We start from the raw sequence: 25,422 nt of genomic DNA, 5'->3' as shown, positions 1-25,422 counted from the left end.
TTCATTTCTACAGATTATTTCATCACCCAGGTACTAAGATTAGTACCCATTAGCTATTTTTCCTGATCCTCTCCCTCCTCCCACTCTCCACCCTCTACTCTTCCAATAGGCCCCAGGGTGTGTGTTGTTCCCCTCTTGTGCCCATGTGTTCTCTATGTGTCCATTTAGATCTCATAAGTGAGAACATGCAGTATTTGGTTTTCTGTTTCTGGGTTAGTTTACTAAGGATAATTGCCTTCAGCAAAAGACATAATCTTGTTCTTTTTCATGGCTGCATAGTATTCCATGGTGTATATGTACCACGTTTTTCTTTAGCCAGTCTATCATTGATGGACATTTAGGTTGATTCAATGTCTTTGGTCTTAACATTTTTAAACAGTCTTTGAGTAGAATAGGATAGGTTGGTGTGAGGAATTACTGTTTTTACTTGGAAGCAATTACATACTGCATTAAAAAGCATATATAAACACACACACACACACATATATGTTTTACATTCACATAACCAAACCAAAGCTCTCAGAATTTTTCGCCAAAAAGTATATGTGGAGGGAGAGGGAGGGGCGTTACGGCGCACTTGTAAGCCCTGGAATGAAATGAGCTCCATATTTGCTTCCATGTGTGTATAAATATCCTAGAGTACGGAAAGAAAACTTCTGGGAAGAATTACACGAATCTGCGGCAGTTGAGAGTATATTCACTTTTCGTTTTATTGTGTAATTTATTGTATTTTTCATTTAATTGTACTTTGTAAACTATTTTGTTGTATATTTGATTCCATTTTTAATTACCACATGCAGCTTTACTTGTGTAACTGACTTACGTTCTGACTCTGGGCAGGAGGTGGGAGAAGAGGATGAAAGAAGGGCGGAAACCTGAAGACCGCGGTATTCTGCGCTCAGCCTTTGGGGTCCAGGATTTCTGGAGAGCCCAGCGCAGCACCTCCATGCCGCCCGGCCGGGCCATCTGGCTGCTACGCGAGACCCGCGGGGCGGAGGCGGAGGTGGAGGCGGGGGCGGGGGCGGAGGCGGGGGCGGGGGCGGGGGCGTGGTTGGGGGCGGGGGCGGAGGCGAGCCCCGCCCAGCCGCGCACCCGGGGGTTGCCTTGGCAGCCGCGCCCTGCGTGGCGGAAGCTCACAATCAGCCGGTCCCGGCGGCTCCCACCCCGCCCCCTGCGCTCACCTGCCCTCGCGCTAGTCCTCCGCGGACCCCGGGCCCATAGACACACGCACCCTGCCCTGCTGCCCCGCGCGCCACCTCGCCTGCTCTGCCTGGGCGCCTCCGCCGGGCTCCGGGAGCCCACAGTTGCGGCTGGGCCCGCGCTGAGCGTCAGAGTAGGAGAGCAGGAGCCGCCCGGGTCGCCCCCCGCAGGCCCAGGCGCATAGATGCCCAGAGATCCGTGACTCCTGATCGCCCTAACGCCTAAGAGGTGAGCGTGACACCTGTCCTTTCCTTTGACGTTATGTCTCTACCTATTCCACTCCTCTCTTCGGATTTTTCTGGAGACTAAAAAGTGGAAAGCACAGTAGAGAACCCCCAAAATGTAAACTCTCGGTCACACCGCGCGTGAGCTGAAATCCACAAAAGTTTGATGTTCTTAAGGAGCCTATATTGAGGGACTTTGCTAAATACTTTACAAGAATTATCTCATTTCCTTTTCATATAGACCCAGGAAGTGGGCACCGTTGCTATTCCCATTTCACAGATGCAGAAACTGAGGTACAAACTAGGTACGTAGCCTGTCCATATTTATCCAGCTAGTTTGTGTAAATAATGATACAGGGAAGGGAGGATCACAACAGATTTCCCCACCTCAAACCCCACACTTTCACCACTGTACCAAGCTTGTCTTCCTCCATTCCTCTCACTAATCAACCTCCCCTGTCGCACAGCCCTCTTTGAACACACACATTCCCACAGATTTTCATGTAATTGCATAGTATTCAGACCCTGAACATGAACAAGTCAAGACATCTGCTCTATTCCACTCCCCTTTGAGATTGCCATTGTAGATGGTTAGATGTGTCTAAGGTGGCCCAGGGTCATGCTGGGGAAAAGGGCAGGTGTGCTTATATGTGGAGGCCCTCCAGAGGATCCTATATGCTGTTCAATTTACAAGGAACCCAGGACCCGAGAGCGACACTTGTATGATTTCCTGCAGTGGGGTTAGCTCTTGGTCAGTCTTTGCGGTTGATTATGAAGGACACTACACAGGGTGCTACCCTCTGCCCAGCAATTGGGGGAGGCAGTCCACAGGAAACTGGCCCTTGGACTGCTGAATTCATCATCGTAGGTGCCAATTAATTCTCTACTAGGGATGGATGCTAACAGAGGGAACACTGAAGTCCCTGATCAGGAAGTTCCTATTGACACCAATCAGGTGGAATTGATTCAGTGCAGTCATTACCTATATAAGAGCATCTTGCCCTATTCCACAGATGACACATGTACACATGCAGTATGATGACACTGCATCTAATTGGAATATGGCTGATAATAATAAAACAAGCCCTAAATAGCAGCTAAGGTGAATGTCACCAAGCTATGCAGCAAAGGCCAAGTGGATGACTGAGGCAGCCTCAGCTGTTGATTCTAACAAGCTGTGTTACTGGTTCCCTGGTCCAGCACATATTATAAACAGATTAAAGGCAAAAGAGGCTGGGTGCGGTGGCTCATGCCTGTAATCCCAGCACAGCACTTCAGGAGGCCGAGGTGGGTAGATCGCCTGAAATCAGGAGTTCGAGACCAGCCTAGCCAACATGATGATGTTATGGTTCCTAGAGAGACACAATTTAAAGGAGAGAGAGCTCACTGCCATAGAGAATGTAGGTGGGGGAGCAGGCTTGTAGTAGAGAAAAATGGTGCATAGTTTCAGCTTTTTTTTTTGTATTCAGCTTTTGTAGTAAGATGGAATCTTTTTGTTGCAAATGTTGGAAACCCAGCTGACTAGCTTATGCCAAAAGAAGGTGACAGGGAGAGGATATATTTACTCATGCCATCCTGAACATAATGGCTTTTGGCACCATGGAATCCATGTTGCAATTAATGCCATCAGTCTTAGCCTCTCTCCATCTTCCAAGAATGGATTCTCTCTGTGTCAGCCAGGAGAGCTACCTGTAGCCCAAGCCTTACACCATACTATTTAATAATTTCAGCAGAAGTCTTCCCTCATAGTTCTGGAAGATGGGCTGCTAATTGGTTCATGTCTTTTATGCACATATGGTTGAGCTTCAGTGTAACCTGGAGAGGGACGTTTCCTTCAAAAAGGCCAAGCCTAGGTTACAGACCCATTCCTCTGGTAGGGGACAGAAGGGACATCCCCATCCAAACAAACTGGATAGGATTCCAGTGTGATAATGGAATTCTTTTCTCATAAGAAATGAAGAAAGAAAAACAACTGGGCATACCTAGCATGGCCTGCTATTCAATCCAAAAGATTATTTTTCCATTAAAAAAAAGTAAAATTACATACTAGAATGCCAATCACAATTTAACAGGGGGATTGTTTATGAAGATTTACAATTGTCTTGCAGCCATTTACGTCTTTCCCACTTAAGATGACATAGAAATTACTCATCACATCTTTGATATGTTACAGAGCCTGGTAGATTTCTTTCTAAAATGAACAACTCAAAATTACATGTTTTTATAACACCTTAAGACTATTAAAACCTGTATGATCTCTCTATTGTGCTGATATGAAACCATGTAGATAGATGGGAACTCAAACCCTTGCCATAGCAATTTAGTTAACCTCAGCTTCTTCGTGGTAAAATGGGAAAGTGTGGTGAGGAGGAAAGGTTAAATGAGATAAGAAAACCACCTGGCAAACTATTTATCATCGTAATAGAAGATTTGTTTTGAACTGCTTTAACTTTATGCCTACTCAATATTTTTTGTATTTATGTGCAAATCCTGCTTTCTGAACATTTCATAAAAAACAATCTCTGTTCTTAAGGAAGTTTCAAGATACTGTTATTTAATCAAAATGAAGATGATAAAATTAACTTTGACTATTTTTCTTTTTTGTTGCTTCAGTTTTAGTTTTGGTCCAGAAAGCTTTCAAGGAGCTGGTCAGTCATGGCTTTAGCAGATAAGAGACTTGAGAACTTACAGATCTACAAAGTTCTTCAGTGTGTACGGAACAAAGACAAGAAGCAGATAGAGAAGCTGACCAAGCTTGGATACCCTGAACTAATCAATTTTACAGACCCCATTGATGGACTTAGTGCTTTGCACTTAGCCTCGGTTTCCAACGATATTGATATGGTCAGCTTTCTCCTTGACCTTGGTGCTCACCCTGATGTGCAAGACCGAATGGGCTGTACTCCCACCATGAGGGCTGCAGAACTGGGCCATGAATTGTCGATGGAAATACTGGCAAAGGCAAAGGCTGATATGACTATAGTTGATAATGAAGGAAAAGGTAAAAAATTCCTGACATCCTCTACAGCAGTTTTGCAATTCACTTTGTAGCCAGAAATGAATAACATGGACTTTTTTTGTTTTCCAGCTTTAGAAGAGAATTACTTATAGTTTTAAGTGAAAGGCTAAATTCTCACTACTATACTTAATGATTTGAAAATGAGATTGCTGTATCTTAGGGAAATCAGTTATTAGAGCTTGCTCATATAATTAGATTAATTTGTGTTTGGTGGTTTCTTTTAAATGTGGAGAATTTTGAAGATTATATACACTGATCATTCATTATAAAATACAAGCTCTTGGTTTTTGTTTTGTTTTGTTTTGTTTTGTTTTGTTTTTGAGATGGAGTTTTGCTCTTGTTACCCAGGCTGGAGTGCAATGGCGTGATCTCGGCTCACCGCAACCTCTGCCTCCTGGGTTCAGGCAATTCTCCTGCCTCAGCCTCCTGGGGATTACAGGCACGCGCCACCATGCCCAGCTAATTTTTTTGTATTTTTAGTAGAGACGGGGCTTCACCATGTTGACCAGGATGGTCTTGATCTCTTAACCCTGTGATCCACCCGCCTTGGCCTCCCAAAGTGCTGGGATTATAGGCGTGAGCCACCACGCCTGGCCTTATAAGCTCTGGTTTAAAACAAAGATGAGATAGAATGTTTCTTATTCTTTTTTTTTTTTACATTTTAGAATCTCAGGCATTACTACACCTAGGACTCCAAAAGGATTTTGATCCCCTCAGGAGCAGTCTGATGTAGGAAGGACTTGCACCTGGAAACTGGAAAGGATTAGTCAATTCTGGCATAAGCTCCAAGTTTCTAGGATTGTCTAAAAATATATTTGGAGATACAACTTCAAACTTTACACATGATCTTTCAACAATTATTCAGGTGAAAGAACTGCACTTCCACACCTGTAATCCCATCATCTCTAGACCATGGTCTGAGAACTTCTTGCCCAACTAACTTGAGGTTCAGGCAAAAATTGACACAGCCTCATAAAAATAACTGAGATAATTACCAATAAACTTAATGTAAACTGGTAAGTTTAAGCATTTGTTGTCCTGAGTTGCTGCAGATGCAAAGCCATTAACATCAGCCCTGCATTGGAGAAATGAATCTCATTTTATAATGTTAATGTTTACTGACAAGAGCAAAATCTACTTTCTAACTCTCCCCAGACTTGGTGTTTGATACGATTACTTGCATAAAACAGAAGAGGACAAAGAAAAGGGATAATTACATATTTAAGAGTACCACATGACAAAATAAACTTCACATGCATTCAGAGGCCAAATGTGTTTTGAAATGGTAAATCCCGAAAAAACAGTAGCCTCTCAAAGCTCTGTAGAATACTATTCCCCAAAGTGTATTCCATGGACCACTGAATTGCCAGAATGTTGAGAAGTACTACATGAGAAATTGGTTTCACTGTCACATTCATTAGAGAAACATTTTAGGCATGTGTCTTTTACATTGTTGGCTCAAAAATGGTGATATTTTCCTTATTTATTTGACCATAAAATAGTTTTTTGATGGCATTTTATATGCCTGGAGTTTTGTGGACAAACTTTTGGTAAACACTATAATAGAGAAAAGTTTAACTTACTGAGTTTGAAACAGAGAGATAAATCACAGAGAAAGACAGAAATTCTATAGTATAAAAATGTAAAAGTGTAAATTTTTTTTAAAGCAGGTAAAATTGGAAACAAGGTCAAGTAAATACTTGCAGCAAATGCAACAGGCATTTGGCTAGAGGAAACAAATCTCATAGGCAGAACTGAAACTGTACAAGGAAACAAATGTAAAATCTTGTTTCACATGTAAGCTTGTTAGGATAGCTGCCGACAGCCTTCACTCTGCATAACCCAAGGTACTGCCCATTGTACAGTGTACGTTGTCTCTTCTCCATATCAATGAGCCTCACTCACCTTGCACATCCCTCAGTTTGGCTGCCACTGGCCAAACTGCTTTGCTTATTCCACAGTACACTCTCTGCCACTGACATCCTGTTTTCTCGTGACTAATGTTTGACTCACTGTACATCGTTTCTAAAGGATAAGCAAACATTTAAATGGCTAAGTGGGTCTTTAGGATATGAGACATGACCTAGGCCTAAGCTGCACTTTCTCTTTGAACAATTTTACAGAATGTGGAGAAAGTAAAGCTCTAAGCCAATATATTATTTCTTGTATGTTGTCCTAGGGAATTAATTACAGTGTAGAATTATTCTCCTTAAAAGGTAAGCTATGGTAGTTCCTTATAGCACCCATTCCCATTTTATTAGTTTTCCTATTTATAGGAATGTGTACTAAGTCCTCAATACAGTATGCCAGTTCTATGATAAGGTACAATATTTTTCAATCTTGTTTTTCCTTCAGTTGAGGAATGTTGATTCGTGTTCTTTGTGGCTTAAAGAGTCAGCCCAGGTAGACTTTAACTGTGTGTTGCACGTGCCATCATTATGAAATAGTCATTTCGTAAGTGTCTCTGGACCTTTGGTAATGAATTCAGCCTCCTTGGGTGTCATGCTTAGGTTGTTTTGTTGTTGTTGTCATTGTTGCTGTTGGTCTGTTCTTGCCTTCTATGTCTTTCTCTGTCTTTGACTTTCTCTTTTCAGTAATATCCTTGACCATCTTTTTTTTTTTTTAATTGTTCTGAGTAACCGTATTTTAAGTATAGCAGTTTATATAAAATATATTTAGGTTTTGATTTTCGTATACATTTTATTTTTTATTTTAATGGTAGAATTTATGCAAATTATAGTTATCTAGATTTCCCATAGGTTTGGCTTCAGAAATGTCGTTTATTTTATATTGTGCATAATATATCTAATACATAAAATATATGTGAAATTATTGTCATATATGGTCCATATATTTGTTTTATTTTGCTGTATATGTGTATTTTTCTTTATATGTTTACAAGCATATTTTCTGAAATTGATGGAATGTTTTTCTTTCTTTTAATGGTTAACTTGATACTTCATATGCCCTTAAACTTATTTATTGAGTTAGCATCTTAAACAGTATTCACCGATTCTTTACTCTGATTAGTAATATTAGTACAATAGTACAAATTAGATTAGTACAATAACCCTTCCTCTTACCTCTGCTACTTCCATTCTACCATCCAATTTTATAGTTAATTATAATTACTTAGTTCTTTCAATGATTCCCTGTATACTTTTAAATGATAAGTACCTGTCTTTTATCTCCTTACCTGCTTTAAATAATATCTGTCTTCAGCCCCCAAAAATGAGAACATCAAATGCTTATACTATTTCTTCTTCCCTCCCTTCTCTCCAAATTTTTGTTAAATTACATTATTTTTACATTATCATGAATTGCAATATTATTCTCTCTATTTAAAATTACTAAAGTGACTTAGCTTTGGTTCTATGGCTAAAGAGATTCAGTATTTATCACTTTTTTTAGTCACATATTCTCTATTGGTCTCTGGAAGACTCACTTTTGCAATCAAGTAGTTTAACTCACTTCTTTGTGCTTATATCCCTGATTTCTTACATCCTTAAGATTATATGTGTCTATTGCTTTTATATATGAACAAAGTCTTGATTGGATATAAAAGTTCCCTATTTTTTCCCCAAGTATAGTGTAGAGATCCTTTAATTATACTGTAGTATTGAATGTTGTTGTGATAAATTTTTGAGGGCAGCTTGAGTATTCCTTTTTAAAGATTAGTTGAATTTTTGCCTGGATTCTCACAAGTCACTTTCTTTGCCTAGCTTTACCCAAGCATGCCTTGTTGACTATTCTTAATCAACTTTTCCTAAGACCCAGCGTGCCCTTTTAATCTTAAGATTCAGGTCTATCTTTGCACTTTTATTTTAGAACAAGTTATATTTAGTTTCTTTGCTATCATGGAAATGAATCAGCCAATAATTTTCACTGGGGTAGCTTCTAGTGTGTATCTTTTTTGCTTGACTTTCATTATCAGTTTCCTGTTTTCCTTGCAGTATTTTTTTTAATAGTTTGCATACTGGTTTCTCTTTTGGTTATTCTTTAAATGAAGCCCCCTTTTGGAATGAGCTCATTACAAAGTCAGTTTGGAGTCTGATTGTTGTTTACCTAGATTTTTCTTAGCAACACTGTGCCTTGGGTTTGTAACAGTAACCCTGATGTGTAGTATGCTTTTGACGTGGATTATATGGATGGCCTGTATGTTACAGACCCTGGGTGTAGGGATTTAGCATTTTGCTTTCTCCAGTGGAACAAAATGATTTGCCAAAATGGCAGAGACACTTGCCATCTAATTTTTCATCTCTTTATTGCTATACTGACAGCCTGCTTCTTACAAACATGACCAGTCTACACACATTTCATCACCCAGTACCATCTATTTTGCCATTCTACAGTTTTAGAGGGGACCTGGGGACTTGCCAGTAGCTCTTTAGCACACATACTCCTGTGCATTCCAGCAAGGGACACTCAGGTTACATATTGCAAGGTGCCAAATACTCAGAGTCAACAGGGTTCACCTATCAACATTCCATTTCTTTCATAAGCCAGGTCCTATCACATGTGGCTGTGACTATTTTCTAAGCATGTCAGGAATTAAGGATGTTGGTTTTTTGTTTTCTGTCTCAGTGTTTTAGTTGGTTTCATAGAGGAAACCAAGGCAGATATGCCTTTAACTAGCTAAATATGGATTTTTAATAATTCTACTTTCTGTCAAATATGTATAGATTGTTAATTAAATGCTCTCTGGGGATTTTATTTCTCTGCAGGTGTTTTGTTTTACTGCATTTTACCAACTAAGCGGCATTATCGCTGTGCTCTGATTGCCCTTGAACATGGTGCAGATTTCAACAATTCTACCTATGAAGGAAAGCCAATATTCCTTAGAGCTTGTGAAGAAGCACATGATGTCAAAGATGTATGCCTGACACTTTTGGAAAAAGGAGCCAATCCCAATGCAATCAATTCAGTATGGCTATTCTTGTGAATACAAATATTTCTTGTTTCAATTACAGCATAGTATATAATCTTTGCATTTAAATATGATGACATAATCCTATTAGCTTATAGACTGTTCATTTTGATTCAAAATGCTTAAAAATGGTGTACCTTTATTATCTTCATATTGCTATGATTCTACAGTCTGTTTCCTAATTATGTTTGGAAATTTGGTATTTATTATGCATAATGTCAAAGTATCAGTATAGGGAATAGTAAATAAGGCATCGCTGATACCTAATAAGATATATCTTTTTGGAAAGAAAATATATAGTTCTGCTGTTCCCTTTTTTTTTGGAGACAGGGTCTCACTCCATTGCCTGGCTGGAGTGCAGTGGTCCAATCTTGGCTCACTGAAATCTCTGCCTCCCCAGTTCAAGCAATTCTCCTGCCTCAGCCTCCTGAGTAGCTGGGATTACAGGTGCATGCCACCACTCCCCACTAATTTTTTTTTTTTCAATTTTTAGTAAAGACATGGTTTCACCATATTGCCCAGGCAGATTTCAAACTCCTGGCCTCAAGTAATCCACCGCCTCAGCCTTCCAAAGTGATGGGATTATAGACATGCCCAGCCTACTTCTGCTGTTTCTTACATCAATTTTATTCACTCTCCTTAATTGGCTAATTTTATTAAGTTTTCTTTTAATTGCCCTTTCTTGACACCAAAAATAGATTTTCTTCTCATTAGAAAACACCTGTGACCTAATTTTATATTAGGTATTGATATTTTATCTCTTTTTTTCTCTTTTGTTCTGCTCTATTTGCAAGAAATACATTTTTAGCATGATATTCTCACAGGGGCATACAGTGTGACCTTGACTCTGATTTCAGAATTCTGTGTTTTAGATATTGACCCATTGTACTTGTTTAATTTTTTCTCTTTGTAATAAGAGAAATGTAGAGAACTAAACTTGGAAGTGTAAAGCTAGGGTTAAATGGATTCTGACTGTATTTGTACTGATTCTGCTACTTAATATGATGGGTGTAAACAGCATCTCATCTGTTTAATGTCCAGTCCACAGGCCGCACGGCTTTAATGGAAGCATCAAGAGAAGGGGTAGTGGAAATAGTTCGAGGCATATTGGAAAGAGGAGGTGAAGTGAATACATTTGACAATGACAGGCATCACGCCGCTCATTTTGCTGCTAAAGGAGGCTTTTTCGATGTAATAATCAATTCCTTGCTTTAAAATTTGTTGCTAAAACTTTTCTGTGCCTTTTCTCAAAATGTTTATGTGTCATATAGATTACACGAAGGCAGACTTTTTCTCTGAGTTGTCTATGTTGTTTTCATCTTGATTTCCCTAAATTACTCTAAAATTATATTTTTTAAAACTTTATCTCTTTAGTTTTATGTGTTTGCAAATTTACTTTTTTAATATTGTTAATAATATTTTTGCTGTGCACTTGATGATAATAATTGAAAATTCCTGCCACCTGGGACTACCATATTTTATGCCTTCAGTACATACTAGGATCTTCAAAATATAATATGATCTAATTATGAGAGAACAGTGCCCTCATACTCTTATGTCCATGGTGCTTGTGTGTATTAGATAATGATATACCTGAATGTTAAACTCAAGTATTCTGATTACCTAAACATACAGCAAAGAATATCTCTTAATACAGTAACATTGCAGAAACAAAATAGGAATTAGTACTATTTTTTTAAATTCTGAATTTCATCTGAAATTTCTTTACTTAATTTTCTTCAAGTTTTAACATAGTTATCTTCATTTATATCACTATTTTCCCAGCAATAAAAGTGTACACAAAAATAGAAACCACATTTGGTAAAGAATTTCCCCCTGGATGCTGTTTCCCTGCTCTCATGCTTCCTTAAATTACCTACACTAACAAAAATGGTAGTGCTGTGTCTAAGCATAGAGTTTTCTCTGCTCTAGATCCATGCTATTTAAGTGATGATGGACATATTCTGTATTTGTGCTATACAACAGAGTGCAACACAGTGTCCATGTGGCTTTTGAGTACTTTAAATGTGGCTAGTGAAAAAAACGAATGAAACTTAAATATTTGCGATTTAGTTCATTTCAATTTGAATGTTCAATAGTCATGCATAGCTAACTGATAATATACTGGATAGCGCAGGTCTACTTGCCAGTCTTTATGTAATAAATGTACATTTCTATTCCTCCACAATATCCATTATTTATTTTACAGATATTGAAGCTTCTTTTTGCCTACAATGGAGACATGGGACTGATTTCATTAAATGGGAACACACCACTTCATTATGCTGCCATGGGTGGTTTTGCAGATTGCTGTAAATATATAGCTCAGCGAGGTAAAATTGTCTAGCAATTTTGTGCTTAAAGTATTTATGATTTACCCATGTCATAGAGTAGCAGAGACTTTGGGCCTATCACTTAGTGGCTTATTTTTTCTATAGCAAAATTTCACCCATATGTAGAAAGAAAACTGAAAATTATTTTTTATACTACCCCTCTGTTAAATCATGAATCTGGTCTTAAAAGTGATAAAACCCATTTCTCCAAAATGTTTAGGCTATCGTTAAAACCTAAAGGGGATTGTTCCTGAGCCAACTAATTATTAAAATACTTACGGTTGAGGGCAGGTTGTAGTGGCTCACGCCTGTAATCCCAGCACTTTGGGAGGCTGAGGCAGGCATCAGGAGTTCAAGACCAGCTTGGCCAACATGACATAACCCCACGTCTACTAACAGTGCAAAAAAAATTTGCTGGGTGTGGTGATGGCACCTGTAGTCCCAGTTACTTGGGGGACTAAGGCATGAGATTCACATGAACCTGAGGCAGAGGTTGCAGTGAGTCAAGATTGCACCACTGCACTCCAGCCTGGTGGACAGAGTGAGACTCTGTCAAAAAAAAAAAAAAAAACCTGATTAAATTCCCTATTTTAAAAATGCCAACAACAATCTAAAAAAGGACATACACTGAAAACCATTTGCTTTCATCTGAATTTTTAATTATTTTATTTTTTAAAATATTCCATTATATCAAATACAAAGATAACTTTTCTGGGTAATTTGCAGTTATGGGGAAAATAATTTGAGGGAAAACATGAAATGAAAACTTTCATGGAAAATTTGAAATGTAAGCAAAATTTTTAATTTTTAATTTTCCTGTAGCTTTTAAGTATTAATTTAGAAATATGAATGATATCATATATAGCTTAATGAGTTTCTTAAAATGAAAATATTAGTTAATTACATTTAAGGATATGGATTAATTTTTTGTTAATTACATGCTAATTAAATGCATATTAAAAGCTTTTTAACTGTTATCGACAGAACTGCATTTTGCAGAACTGTAGATATTTTTTCGAGTTTATGAGAAATAGGCAAAAACTTAAAGTCTAACAAGTCTATAATAGAACAAAGAAAGTGTTTTATTTTTCTGTCTTCCACAGACACAAAATTTTAGAAGTCACTAAAATTATAAGACTAACATGCCCACGTAACTATAATCGCATAAGAACAGATCCGTTTTTACTTTTATAAATGTATACTTTCCCTATGCCCCCAATATAATAAACCCTTTTGCAAATGAGAAAAAAATATATCAAATGCAATTTTGGTTCTTTCAAACAGTCTTATTGGTTTTGTTTTCAAATCTGTCACTAGTAGCAGTTTATTTTGGCATTTCAGTTAACACTGTGTGTTTCTAAAAACTAAAGATCCACCCAGCTTGAGACAAGCTTCTCTAACTTTAATATGTTGACTTATTTCTTATTGGGACAAATGTCACACGTACTCTATCATTTATGTATTCCTGGAATAACGTCACAGAAAGCACATTGAGAAGCCAAGGACCAGAGCCTGGGTCATGCAAAAAGGCCTAACTCAATGATGCAGAAAAGATCCACTTTCCTAGAAGAATAAACCATGAGGCTATTTTAAAGCAAATGTTTGAAAATGTTCTGAGTTCTCTGTGTATTTGGAAATATAAACACGTCACCAGATCCTATGTGGGTGACCCAGTTTCACAGCAGAAGTGTTGTCAGTTACATTTCCACCTTTAGAATCTTACATCTAAGGCAGTCAGAGCAGCAAGAAACCCTTGTCGATAAAATGCTTGTTTCTGAATAAGCTCCCTAGGTTTAGTCTCTTCTGTACCTAATTGTAAACCAACCACTTGTGCTGGCTGGATTCATTTCTCTCACATTTCCTCATGATGGTCCTCTTTTGGCCCCTCATCCTCCTGCTGGAGCAATTTATGACTCCCCCTGTAAGCACATGAGAGCCACATCCAAGGGCAGAGGAGGGGAGCTCGGGGATTTCTCCTCCTCTTCCTGGGCCCTCAACTTCCTGAGTTGTGCAGCAGCAGCGAGCTGGAAGTTGAACATCTTTACCACAGAGGAACATAAATCTCACAGAGAATGAATGGATCTTTATTTACTAATCATAAAGGAGGAGACAGGAAGCTCCAAGTCAAAAGGACAGGAAAACTGCATTTACCTCCTTAAACTGGGATGTTGGAGTCTTCTTTTATACACATGGAGGTTTCTAACCAGGAGGAAGTTAGAAGCTACAGAGGATGAGCTAAAGCAGGATGAAAATCCATTGGTCCTTAGTGCTGAGTGAACACAGAAGAAGTGGCTTGAAAAGTGGGAGCAAAAACCCCCAGACACCCTGAATAAGAAAAATAAATAGCTAAGTAGAAACAGCATATCAGAATTACTATGGAATTGCACTGTGGAATTACTCTGCTATGGAATTACGCTATCAAGTCACTGTTCTTATAACTGTCCAATAGAGAAATTTTGGAATCTTTATTGTCTCAATAGCCTTTTTTAGTATTTCTATTACTAGTAAAATTATCAGCCTTAGTATAAAAAGTGTGTGTGTGAGTATGTGTGTGTAGTAAAATAGATTTTTTGGTTTTTAATTTTTATTTTTTTGTGAATAGTATATATATTTGTGGAGTATGTTAAATGTTTTGATATAGGCATACAATGCTTAATAATCACATCCTGGAGACTGGGGTATCAATCCCCACAAGCATGTATTCTTTGTGTTAGAAACAATCCAATTATACTCTTTTTGCTATTTAAAAATGTATAATTATTATTGATTATAGTCACTCTGTTTTGCTATCAGATAGCGGGTCTTATTCATTATTGGTTTTTTTTTTACCCATAGTATAAAATTTTAATTTTTGACAATACCAAGGCAACTATTAATCCTGAAAAACATAGTCTGACTACTTCTTCAAAGCCTTACTTACACATACAATGGATTTTTAATGTCTCAAAACACTTATTATAGACAACACAGCCTTTTTGGTAGCACTAAGTGGATTCCCTAACATGTTCAAAAAAGTTTAATTATTTGGTGAATATTTACAAATAATGTTGGTCTCATCATTTTGTTAAATAAGGGACCAAAAAAGAAAATGAATTTTAATGTCTAACTTGCACATACATAAATATAATGCTGAACTCCTCAGACTGAATTACAAATTACTTTTTCCTCTGTGAAGGTTGTTCACATGGCCGTACCACAAAATGGCAGATTAGCATAAATTACATTATTTAATGAAGAATATAGAAAAAATAGACTTTAAGTTTGTACACAGATTTACAGTCGAAATCATTCAAAAGGACATGAGTATTCTGCTGCTTTTCAGATCTGAATTCATAAGGTCCTAGGTAAGCTGTTTGAATCCAGCTTCTTTCCAAATTCAAATGCATCTTTGATCTTTTCCTATTGGCCTGAAGTCCCCTGAGCTAGTGTACCAATATGGTATATGTTTCAAATATCTCTAAGGATAAATATTCTAATCCTTTTATAAATTCTTATCTTCTTCAGAATTAACCAAAGTGATGCTCACAGAAAAAAATCACAGCTCAATTTTGTAATTATAAAAGCAAAATGTGTGCATCTTTATACACATATAATTTGGGGACACATTTTTGACGAATCACAAGAAATTAAGAAAACAGTTGGATGAATGTCACTTATTAGCCATGCAGATGCCTTAGCACCATTCATAATTATGATGCTTTATGTTTTAGGATGTGACCTGAAATGGAAGAATTTAGATCATAAAACACCCAGGGCTGTGGCTAAGGAAGGAGGCTTCAAAGCAGCAAGCAAAGAAATACGCCGAGCAGAGAGAATTGCTAATAAACTAGCCAGGCCAGGAGCCAAAAATCCAAATCCACTCTGGGCCCTTAGACTGCACGATTGGTCCGTAGAACGTGAGGCTTTCCTCCGGGAAGCCTTTTCTGCTGTTGACAGGGGCGATGGGAGTGTCAGCAAGAATGACTTCGTGATGGTGTTGGAGGAAAGGCAAGATTATGCAAGCTCAGAGCAGCTGGCTGCCATCGCCCAACTTCACGAGAAAATCCGGGGAGGAGGAGTCAATATTAATGAATTCTTTAAAGGAACCAGATATTTAAGCAAGTCTTTTGTTTTAGGATCCTATGGACCTAAGAAAAAGAAAAAAGGGATGGGCAAAAAAGGAAAGAAAGGTAAATTTGTCTTACCCCTTCCAATCTGTGTCATTCCTGACAACGCATTTCCACGCCGGCAGGATGGTGGGCCACCGTATTACATGATTGAGACCTACAAGAATGTCACTGATAGCAGCCGGTTTAACAGAGATCATCCCCCAGAACATCCCATTCAGGATGACTCTGCTTGGTACATTGATGATTCAGAGAAGGCATTTTCAAACATTAATATTATCACCAAGACAGGGGATCTGGCTTCTCTGAAAAAGGCCTTTGAATCAGGAATACCTGTGGATATGAAGGATAATTATTACAAAACTCCACTAATGACGGCGTGTGCAAGTGGAAACATAGATGTGGTCAAGTTTCTTCTTGAAAAAGGGTATGCATCTCAGAGAGTGGTTTAAATTTTCATGAGTCTTTTCACACATTAAGAAACATTTAGTTCCAGAATTTTTGTAACATAGAAAAGTGCTACTTTATTAAAGTCTATAATGAATTAAGCCTTTAATATATAAAAGCCTTTTATTAATGCTATAATAATTAACTTATAGGCTTCATTAAAGAATGCTATTAATGCTTTATTAAAAATGCTGATATAGGCTTTAAAGTCAATAAATGCCCTATAAAAGGTATCATATTATTGATGGTCAGAGTTAGAAAAGGAGAATTTATGTTAGATTCTAAGCACCTTTATTAAAGCCTGCAATAAATTAATTAGGCCTATAGATCTTATATGGGAAACCAGGATAATGGGAGCACAGGATTGTTCGTACACAAGGATATTTTGCCAATTATGCACAAAGTGAAAGCCAGTGTTTACTCAGGGTTAACGGAGTCTTCTGATTACTCCTGGCCTTCTGTCAATGGCAGCACAGCTCAGTCCTGTCTCAGAGCTTCACCTAGAAGATGTGAAGTCACTTTTTAATCTGCCTCTATTTTGGGGATCTCAACAACTTCAAACAAGTGGAATGGTGGCTATAATAACATGTTTTGGCCCTAAAACTTGCTGCCTTCCTCCAGAGTGGGGCAGTCTTTTCTCTTGTCATGTAAATATGTTTAAACTATCAATACATGCCATATTTATAATACTTAACTTTTTAGACTACAACAATCACTCAGGTTTAATTCCTTCTTCTTCCATGGTTGTATTACCTGAGGTGAGTTTCTTAACATTTTTGTGCCTCAGTTTTCTCATGTATTTACATCATGAGACTGTAGTGGGATTCATGCCACAAGATTAGTTGAAGATTAAATGAGTTAAAATATGTAAAGCATTTACTAACACAGTAATTGCATCCTTGAGAAATAAAGTATTAATCTGATTAGTACTTTAATGTTAAAGAAAGACTCAAATTTGTATATTATCAAGAGAGCAACTAATGAGAATATGAACTTCTGGACAATGAATTTCTAAACAGGACTAAAATTTTAAATAATACATGGTAATATTTAGAATTTTAACAATGAAGTTTCATTTAAAAATGTATTACGTGAAGAGAAAGTAGATACAAAATGGAATAATATAACTTTTATATGTCCTGTCAGCTTTTATCTTCATTGGCTCTAGTTTATAATTTTCCTTGATTTTAACCTTTGCAAAATTGTAATCCCTAGAATCTAAAGTGCCTTTTAATGTAGACATACACAAAGGAAGTTAAAACTCTCAAATAATGCAGAACAAAGAGGTTTGAAGAAAAATTGTGGCACAGAGTTTACAGTTTAACAACTTGATGAAACTCTATGATAATCTTACTTTGCCTTTTCAGTGTCCAGTCCTTGGAACAACCAGTATTTTCAGTTTGTGCATCTATCTTATTTTATAGAGCTAATGTTAATGCAGCAGATAATTTTCTGTGGACTCCGCTTCATTTTGCATGCCATGCAGGCCAACAAGACATTGTTGAGCTTCTTGTTAAATCTGGGGCTTTAATAGATGCAGTTTCAATCAACAATTCAACTCCTTTAAGTAGAGCCATTGAAAGCTGTAGACTGGATACTGTGAAATACCTACTTGATATTGGTGCTAAATTCCAGCTGGAAAATAGAAAAGGTATGTGTTCATATTATTGATGATTAGGGTTAGAAAAGGAGAATTTATGTTAGCTTCTAAGCCCCTTCTGATTCTATTCTCATAGGCTTGCATTGTCCCCTGGGTTCCTGGTGCAAACACAAGCCTGAGTTAAATGTTGCGAAAGTTTGTCTTATACCAAATACCTCTCGACTCACTGGTGTTGGAGGGCCATTTCTTTGTTTGCAGTCTTTCATGGACTGAAAAACTTTTGTAAAATACAATAAAAATGATTTATTAGAAAAATAAAATGAAAAAAAAAACAAAATACGAGGCCAAATCTTCTTTTTAATCTTTAAATTTTAATGACAGAAAATTATATTAAGTTGCTATAAGCATTTGTAAACACTTATTTTCTGTAGTTACTTCACTATGGATCAGTAACTATTAGTTCGTAAATTTGCGCCAGTTTGCAGATCACACATTAAATTATTACAATTTTATTACTGTTAATTCCTAATAATGACCTACTCTAAAAACTCAGACTCTATAGAATTTGGATTTCTTAAAGCTGGACAAAGTAATTCCTGAATTGAGGCTTCCCTGACTCTAGGAAGTAAATACATGGCCTTGGATCATCAATACCATACAGGAAAAATTTTAAAGTCATTTGAATATATTTGAGCTCTGGTTTGGAAGTATCATTTTCCTATTTTGGAAGCCACTGCTTGCTTTGACTCTGAGTGGGCATTGTACCTCTGGTTGGTTCAGGTGGCCTCTGACTCACAGGTACTACTGTACCTGTCCTGCCTGATGATATTATGGGTAACACAATGCCCAGCCATCAGCTTCCCCAGGCCTTTTGGAATTTACCTCCTTACATCAAGGAAAGGGGAAGATAGTACAAAACTGTCACACAGAAGGAAATTTGCACAATGTGGGGAGAGAACAATCAATTTAATATTTAAAATGTAATCTAATATTTCCTGTCACTCTTTTAAGAAACATAGTCAAAAAACTAAGAAAAAATAATTTTGTGTATTTAAATGGCACCATACATCATGGGATTTTAGAGCTAGGACTACCATAGAGAATATCTGACCTACCTCTGTGAACTTCCGTATAGATATCATTTGCTATAGGAATCACCTTTATTAGGGCAGGCTTAGAGCTGATGTGCTGAGATATTTTCCTACATGGTTTATCATTAATATGTTTATAGTTACTCTGAATTGATGTTTGTTTCAACAGGGCATACTGCCATGGATGTTGCAAAGGCATATGCTGATTATAGAATAATTGGTCTGATTAAAGAAAAGCTAGATAACTTGCAAAAATCTGCAGAAACTCAAAAACTAAAAGGCAAGACTCCTATACTGAAGACTGAAGGCCCTGAAATTAAGAAAGAAGAGGTAAGAAAAAAAGGGTGATTACCCATTAGTAATTGGAACTCTTTAAAAATTTGTTTCGGGGAAGCCAGCAGCACTATTTATATATTGTTGTACAACATGGGCAAGATAATATGCAGTGCATACTTTCAGTACCATTATTATATAATACTTTTAAAGAAATATCTAATAACATTCCTATCACTGAAGAGCCTAAAAAGTACTCACTGCAAAGAGAATCCATACAAAAACCAAATGGGTTCATCCAAATACAATTAGAATGTTGAAAGTGAAAACCAAAATTTGTATTATATATGTATGTATTTGATCCTGAATTATACAGATTTGATGAGATGGTCCAAATAGGGAAGGAGGCTAATCCTTATGTGGCCTGAAATAAAGCATGATTTTTTCTTTTCTTTTTTTTTTTAATTTTGATTTTGTATTTATTAAATCTTTGCTTTAACGCAATGCCAGAAAGATTTATCTTACAGTTTCTTCTAGAAGAGTTATAATTTTACATTTTACATTTAGGTCTATGATATATATTGAGTTTATTTGTTTTGATGGTACAAGGTTTGCATAAAAATTGTCTTTAATATGAATATGCAGTTGTTGCAGCATCATTTGAAGATCTTTCCTCACAGAATTCCCTTTGTACTTTTGTGTACAACTATTTTGACACAAGTGTTCTATCTATACATCTGTGCATCGATTCCTCTGCCAATATCATACAATATTCATTATTGTAACTATAAAATGTCAGCTCAGATAGTATAAGTCTTCTGCATTACTCTGTTCTCACAGTGCTATAAAGACCTGTGCAAGACTGGGTAATTTATAAAGAAAATAGGTTTAATTGACTCACAGTTTCATATGGCTGGGGAGGCCTCAAAAAACATGCAATCACGGTGGAAGGGAAAGTAGGTGCATTTTACATGGTGACAAGTGAAAGAGAGAGTGTGTGTATAGGAAGAAAGTAGGGGACAAGCCCCTTTTAAAACCAGGAGATCTCTTAGAACTTATTCACAATAATGAGAACAGCATGGAGGAAGCCACCTCTCTAATTCAATCACCTCCTTCCTTTGACATGTGGAGATTACGCTTCAGATGAGATTTGGGTGGGGACACAGAGCCGAAACATATCATTCCATCCCTGACCTCTCCAAAATCTCATGTCCTTTCCATGTTTTAAAACCAATCATGCCTTCTCAACAGTCCCCAAAGTCTTACTTCTTCCAGCATTAATCCAGAAGTCCAAGTCCAAGATCTGATCTGAGAAAAGGCAAGTCCCTTCTGCCTATAGGCCTGTAAAATCAAAAGCAAGTTAGATACCTTCCAGATACAGTGAGGGAACAGACATTAGCTAAATGTTCCCATGTCAAATTGGGAGAAATTGGCCAAAACAAAGGGGATACAGGCCCTATGCAAGTCCAAAATCCAGCAGGGCAGTCATTAAATCTTGCAGCTCCAAAATTATCTCCTTTGACACCATGTCTCACACCCAGAGCACAGTGATGCACAAGGTGGGATCTCAGGGCTCTGGACAGCTCTGTCCCTGTGTATTTGCCAGGGTCAGCCCCCACAGCTGCTTTCATGAGCTTAAAGCATGATTTTTTCTTCATTTTGGTCCACCATATCCCCTTTCATTGCCTTCCATAACCCTTCCCCCTACCTGCCACCTACACCCAGGAATTTTACCACTGAATTCTGGGATATGGAGCCATTGTAACTAGACTATTCTGCAAAATGATTGTAGAAGGTTTTAAACATTTCTGGTAATCCAGAGTGGCTTAAGAACTTCTAAACTGCAGCAGAAAGTTGAAGTTGTTGCCCATGGGAATTACTGAGACATCAAGGCTTTACCATTAGCAGGGAACCCCTAAGTGTGACTCTAGGTTGGATGCTTTTTTTAAAGGAAGCAGATTTACTGAGACACTTGGTTGACACAGGACAAGAAATGAAAGTCAAGGAGGAAAAGCTTTAGTGTCATCAAATTGGAAAAGGTTGGGGAAATGTCGAGGTAAGAAGTAGATAGGATGAAGAGATTATAGACAGACAGCAGAGTTATAAATATGGAGGATGTTAGGATGGCAAAGGTGGATCAGTCAACTAAACGAGGATCAGTCAATTAAATGAGGATCAGTCAACTAAAGTTCTTCCTTTATGCAACATTATTTAGTAGGATTCCATCCTTCTGATTAATGAGTGGCCACAGATCAAGGATGGGTATCTCAAAGGCTTATGTGATCTTCTACCAATACTTCTAATTAAAGTTAAATAAGGCAAACTATCTCTCCCCATCTTCAAAGTTATAATAATATACATTTTATCTCAAATTATAACTTGCTCAGTAGCATTTTTAGTTTGTTTTTTTTTTCTGGCTTCAGAGTAAGATGTGAAGTAGCAAATAATATTAGAAAGTGAATATAGATTTGTGCAGTTTATAATTTTTTGGTCTTGTTTCCAGGAACCACTGTCATCAATTTATGGTGTACCAACCATATCAGAGGAAAAGAAAGTGCCGAGGGATAGTGTGATTCATCTCAATTCATTGATTACCAGTGGTTATACCAAGAAAGTGGATATCACATTTATTCCACAGAGGGTAAGTGCTTTGAAAGAATCTTCATAGCAAGGTAGAGGCTCATAATGTCATTTTTAGTATATGTGCTGCCAAAGTGAGCACAAGGCTCATAATGTCATTTTTATCAAATTCTTTTTATGTATCCAAACAAATCTACAAAATTTGTCTTTCACAGTTACTATTAGCGAATGTTCTTTTGTCAGGTTCTGCTATTTTCAACTCAGTATGCCCAACTAATAGTTCCTGGCATCTGGTTCTCTTTCTATTACTATTTCTTTATTGAAATTTACATTTTCCTAGAAAGGTTGAAGTCCCTGTGAATCAATGGCATGTTCTGCAGCTATTTAGTCACCAAGTCCTAAGGATACATTTTTTGGGGGAGTACTTCACAGACCCAGCCCTTCTTTGTACTTACTACTACCAGCTCACATGGGAGTTTCATATCAAACAAGACTGGATTTATTCAGCAGCTTCCTAAAACATCTACAACTAAAGAGGTGGAGACATCTTATAGGGAAAATAATTGTCTTTTTATTGCCCATCCAACCATGCTGAACAAGCAGCTCCCCTCGCCTTCTATTATAAAAATAATTTTGACTTCTACGTAAGACATACAGGTAGTAAGCCCAGGTGATCTTCTAATTCCTTTGCTTCCCTATTTTGGCATCCATCCTAAAAAACAAACAGCAGCTGGTCTGAACATAACTGGTCAGAGAAGTAATTGAAGAACATTTCTGACATTAGATGTCTAGACAGTCATCATCAGAAACAGCGATGATGCTCATGTAACCACTGGTGTCATATGAGAGAGGGGAAGAAGTTAAAGCACATCTAAAAGTTAGTTTAATAGTTTTAAGTCAAAACTGTAAAGAAGTTTTTAAGTTAAAACTGTGTACTGAAAATTGTCTGGATACTAGCATATTTACTGGCTGTCATACTTATACCTGCTCAGGCATGGCTATTTTTTTTTTTTTATTTTTTTTAAAGATTTGGAGTCCTGAAGCCACAACAGCAGAGCTGATCAGGAAGAGGGAACTACGGCGGGAGAGGTTTACATATGAAGTGGACTTCGATGATTTTATGATGCCTTTTCAGAAGAACATCACAGAAAAAGTTCGAGCAATGGAAGCTGCCTTGAAGACCTAAGTCACAGCAGTTACTTCTTGGGATAAATGCTTTGGGACCCAGGGACCAATCTTTGGAGAAAGTAGAGATTTCCATCAAAGCCAAAGCAATCCATACACCAAGAACTTGTTACCAAATATTTCTTCTTGCTTTAACAACTATAAGTATTCTGAGCTGTCTAGAGAAAAGATGTATGTTATTTTGAGATGAATGCTATGTCATTCTGGATAAATCCCAAACCTCTTTATGAAGGTAGTGAAATACATGGCATGTGAGTTATAAACATTGCTGTCAAAAGATTTACCAGGTCTACACCATTATGCTGGTCTCAAACTCCTGAGCTCAAGAAATCCTTCCAACTTGGCTGCCCAAAGTGCTGGGATTATAGGTGTGAGCTACTGTGCCAAGCCTGCTTATTAAATATACATTTCTAGTAGAAATTGATGAAAACAATTTAGGTTTTAGAAAAAGAAGCAATATTTAATCTTTTAAGGAAGGAGTTTATTTCTCACATGCTATTATAAAGTGTGTATATCAGATACCTTGGGTTGAATATACTTTCAACAGCCCTAGCTGTTAAAAGCCCTAGCCCTAGATACATAGCCCTAGCCCTAGATTAATAGATATTAGGTTGGTGCAAAAGTAATTGCAATTTTTACCATTACCTTTAATTGCAGCAAAAATCACAATTACTGTTGCTTCAACCTGATAGCTAGCTAGAAAGACAGACTAACTGGCTGACAGACAGAGAGACAGATGATTGATTGATAGATCGAAAGATAGATAGATGAAGAGATTTATTGCAAAGAGTTGGTTTACATAATTTTGGGGCCTGGATGGTCAAGTACTAAATTTGTAGGGTAGGCTTTCAGGAAGTACAGGCTGGAAACATGCAGGAGCTGTCCCTGAAGTCCACAAGTGGAATTTCCTCTTCATCACGGAAACCTCAGTTTTGTTCATATCCCTAAACACTTCAGTATGTGTTTCCTAAAAGAAAATGTATCCATTTACCTAATCAGATTATGACTGTCAAAATTTCAATTGTTGTTGAAGTGACTGATGGGATCAGGTCCATCTAAATTATCTAAGACAATCTCCTTTACATAAAGTCAGTGTTGGTTGCATATACACAATTCCTTCACCACAACACCTAAGATTAGTATTTGATTGAGCTACTGCTTACTATAACCCAGCCAAGTTGAGACATAAAATTGACTATCTCTGGAGGTGTACTCTGGAATAAAAAGCTAGATGGGGCATTACTCACACCAGAAAATGCAGTGGGTACTAAAGAGGAGCTCCAAAAATAACCAGTGTCCCACTGACAAAAAAAAAGTCACTTTAGAATCTGTCTTACCAGAAGGCACTAACTCCAGATTACAACTTGTCAGTCACATATGGAATAAACCCCTTTCCTCTAACCTCCTCCCTCTCTTTCCAACCTTGGAGGAAACTTTCACAGGAGCCAGTCATGGTGGAGAATGGAAGAGAGAGGGTGAAGCAGGTAACCATGTCCACCTCTTTGGAGGAGACAGACCTGAACAGGGGTTGCTTACAAGCATTGCCATTTGGAGCCAGGAGATTTGCTATTACAACTACATTTTGTCTGTTATGTAAGGTTTTGTTTTTGTTTTTCGTTATTTTGACTTAATTTCATATTTATGGAAAGTTGCAATAATTTTACAAAGAACTCCTATATGCCCTTTACCCAGATTACCTAAATGTTAACCACTTATCACATTTATCTCTTTCTCCCTCTACATGTATGTGTGTGATGTTTAATTTTCTTCCCCAATTGTTTGTCAGTTGAAGACTTGATGTTCTTTCCCACTAAATATTTCATTGTTTATTTCCTAAAATCACAATGTTCTTTTGCATAACAATATTACCATTGGCAAAATAAGGAAATTAACACTTAAATGAACTATTTAATCTATAGACTTTATTCAGATTTTGCTATCTGTCTCAATAATTTCTTTTGTACTCCCAGGTCATAAAATACATTCACTTGTCCCATCTCTTTAGTCTCTTTTAGCTTAGAACAGCCTATTTTTCTTTGCTTGTTTGTTTGTTTATGATAGTATATAAGAACACAAGCCAGTTATCCTGTAAAATGTCTCTCAAATTTGGTTTGTCTTATATGTCTTCAAGAATAGATTCAGGTGATGCTTTGGGGGCAGTGCTACAGATATCATTGCACCCTTCTCAGTACGTCATATCAGGAGGCACATGAAGTTGACACATGATGTAAACTTTGTAAACTTTAACTGCATTTGCAGTTGAGAGAAATGCAAATAGAAGTAAAGATGCAGTAATCATAACTGCATAAAATTAACTGTAGTACATACTGTACAGCTGTGATAATTTCATAGCCACCTCCTATCGCTATTGTGTTGAGTTCAAATGTTGTCTTTTCTCAACTTTATTGTAAGAATACAATATATATAACATACTGAA

At 37.2% G+C, this 25,422-nt stretch overlaps 1 protein-coding gene across 1 annotated transcript; it reads left to right on the top strand.

The window, feature by feature from the left end:
* The first annotated feature begins 1,110 nt into the window (after nt 1–1,110).
* Nucleotides 1,111–25,422, top strand: ANKEF1 (ankyrin repeat and EF-hand domain containing 1). Its single transcript, XM_032295425.1, has 10 exons — nt 1,111–1,428; nt 4,038–4,425; nt 9,168–9,367; nt 10,412–10,561; nt 11,580–11,703; nt 15,414–16,236; nt 17,681–17,907; nt 19,117–19,277; nt 21,724–21,861; nt 22,828–25,422. The coding sequence occupies exons 2-10, from the start codon at nt 4,080–4,082 to the stop codon at nt 22,984–22,986; spliced, it is 2,328 nt and encodes a 775-aa protein (XP_032151316.1). The 5' UTR covers nt 1,111–1,428; nt 4,038–4,079; the 3' UTR covers nt 22,987–25,422.

The sequence above is a fragment of the Sapajus apella genome, unplaced genomic scaffold (assembly GCF_009761245.1).
Source record: "Sapajus apella isolate SASKATOON/1434 unplaced genomic scaffold, GSC_monkey_1.0 scaffold33, whole genome shotgun sequence".
Classification (NCBI taxonomy): domain Eukaryota; kingdom Metazoa; phylum Chordata; class Mammalia; order Primates; family Cebidae; genus Sapajus; species Sapajus apella.
Note: the sequence above shows the minus strand (reverse complement) of the source record. Positions and strands in the feature narration are given on the sequence as shown.

What these genes read in the sequence shown, in the direction of transcription:
- ANKEF1 (XM_032295425.1), top strand. Translation starts at nt 4,080, where the DNA reads ATGGCTTTAGCAGATAAGAGACTTGAGAACTTACAGATCTACAAAGTT. An exon ending in AAGTTTCTTCTTGAAAAAGG is followed by an intron (nt 16,237 to 17,680) that starts GTATGCATCTCA and finishes CTTATTTTATAG; the next exon opens with AGCTAATGTTAATGCAGCAG. An exon ending in CCAGCTGGAAAATAGAAAAG is followed by an intron (nt 17,908 to 19,116) that starts GTATGTGTTCAT and finishes TTGTTTCAACAG; the next exon opens with GGCATACTGCCATGGATGTT.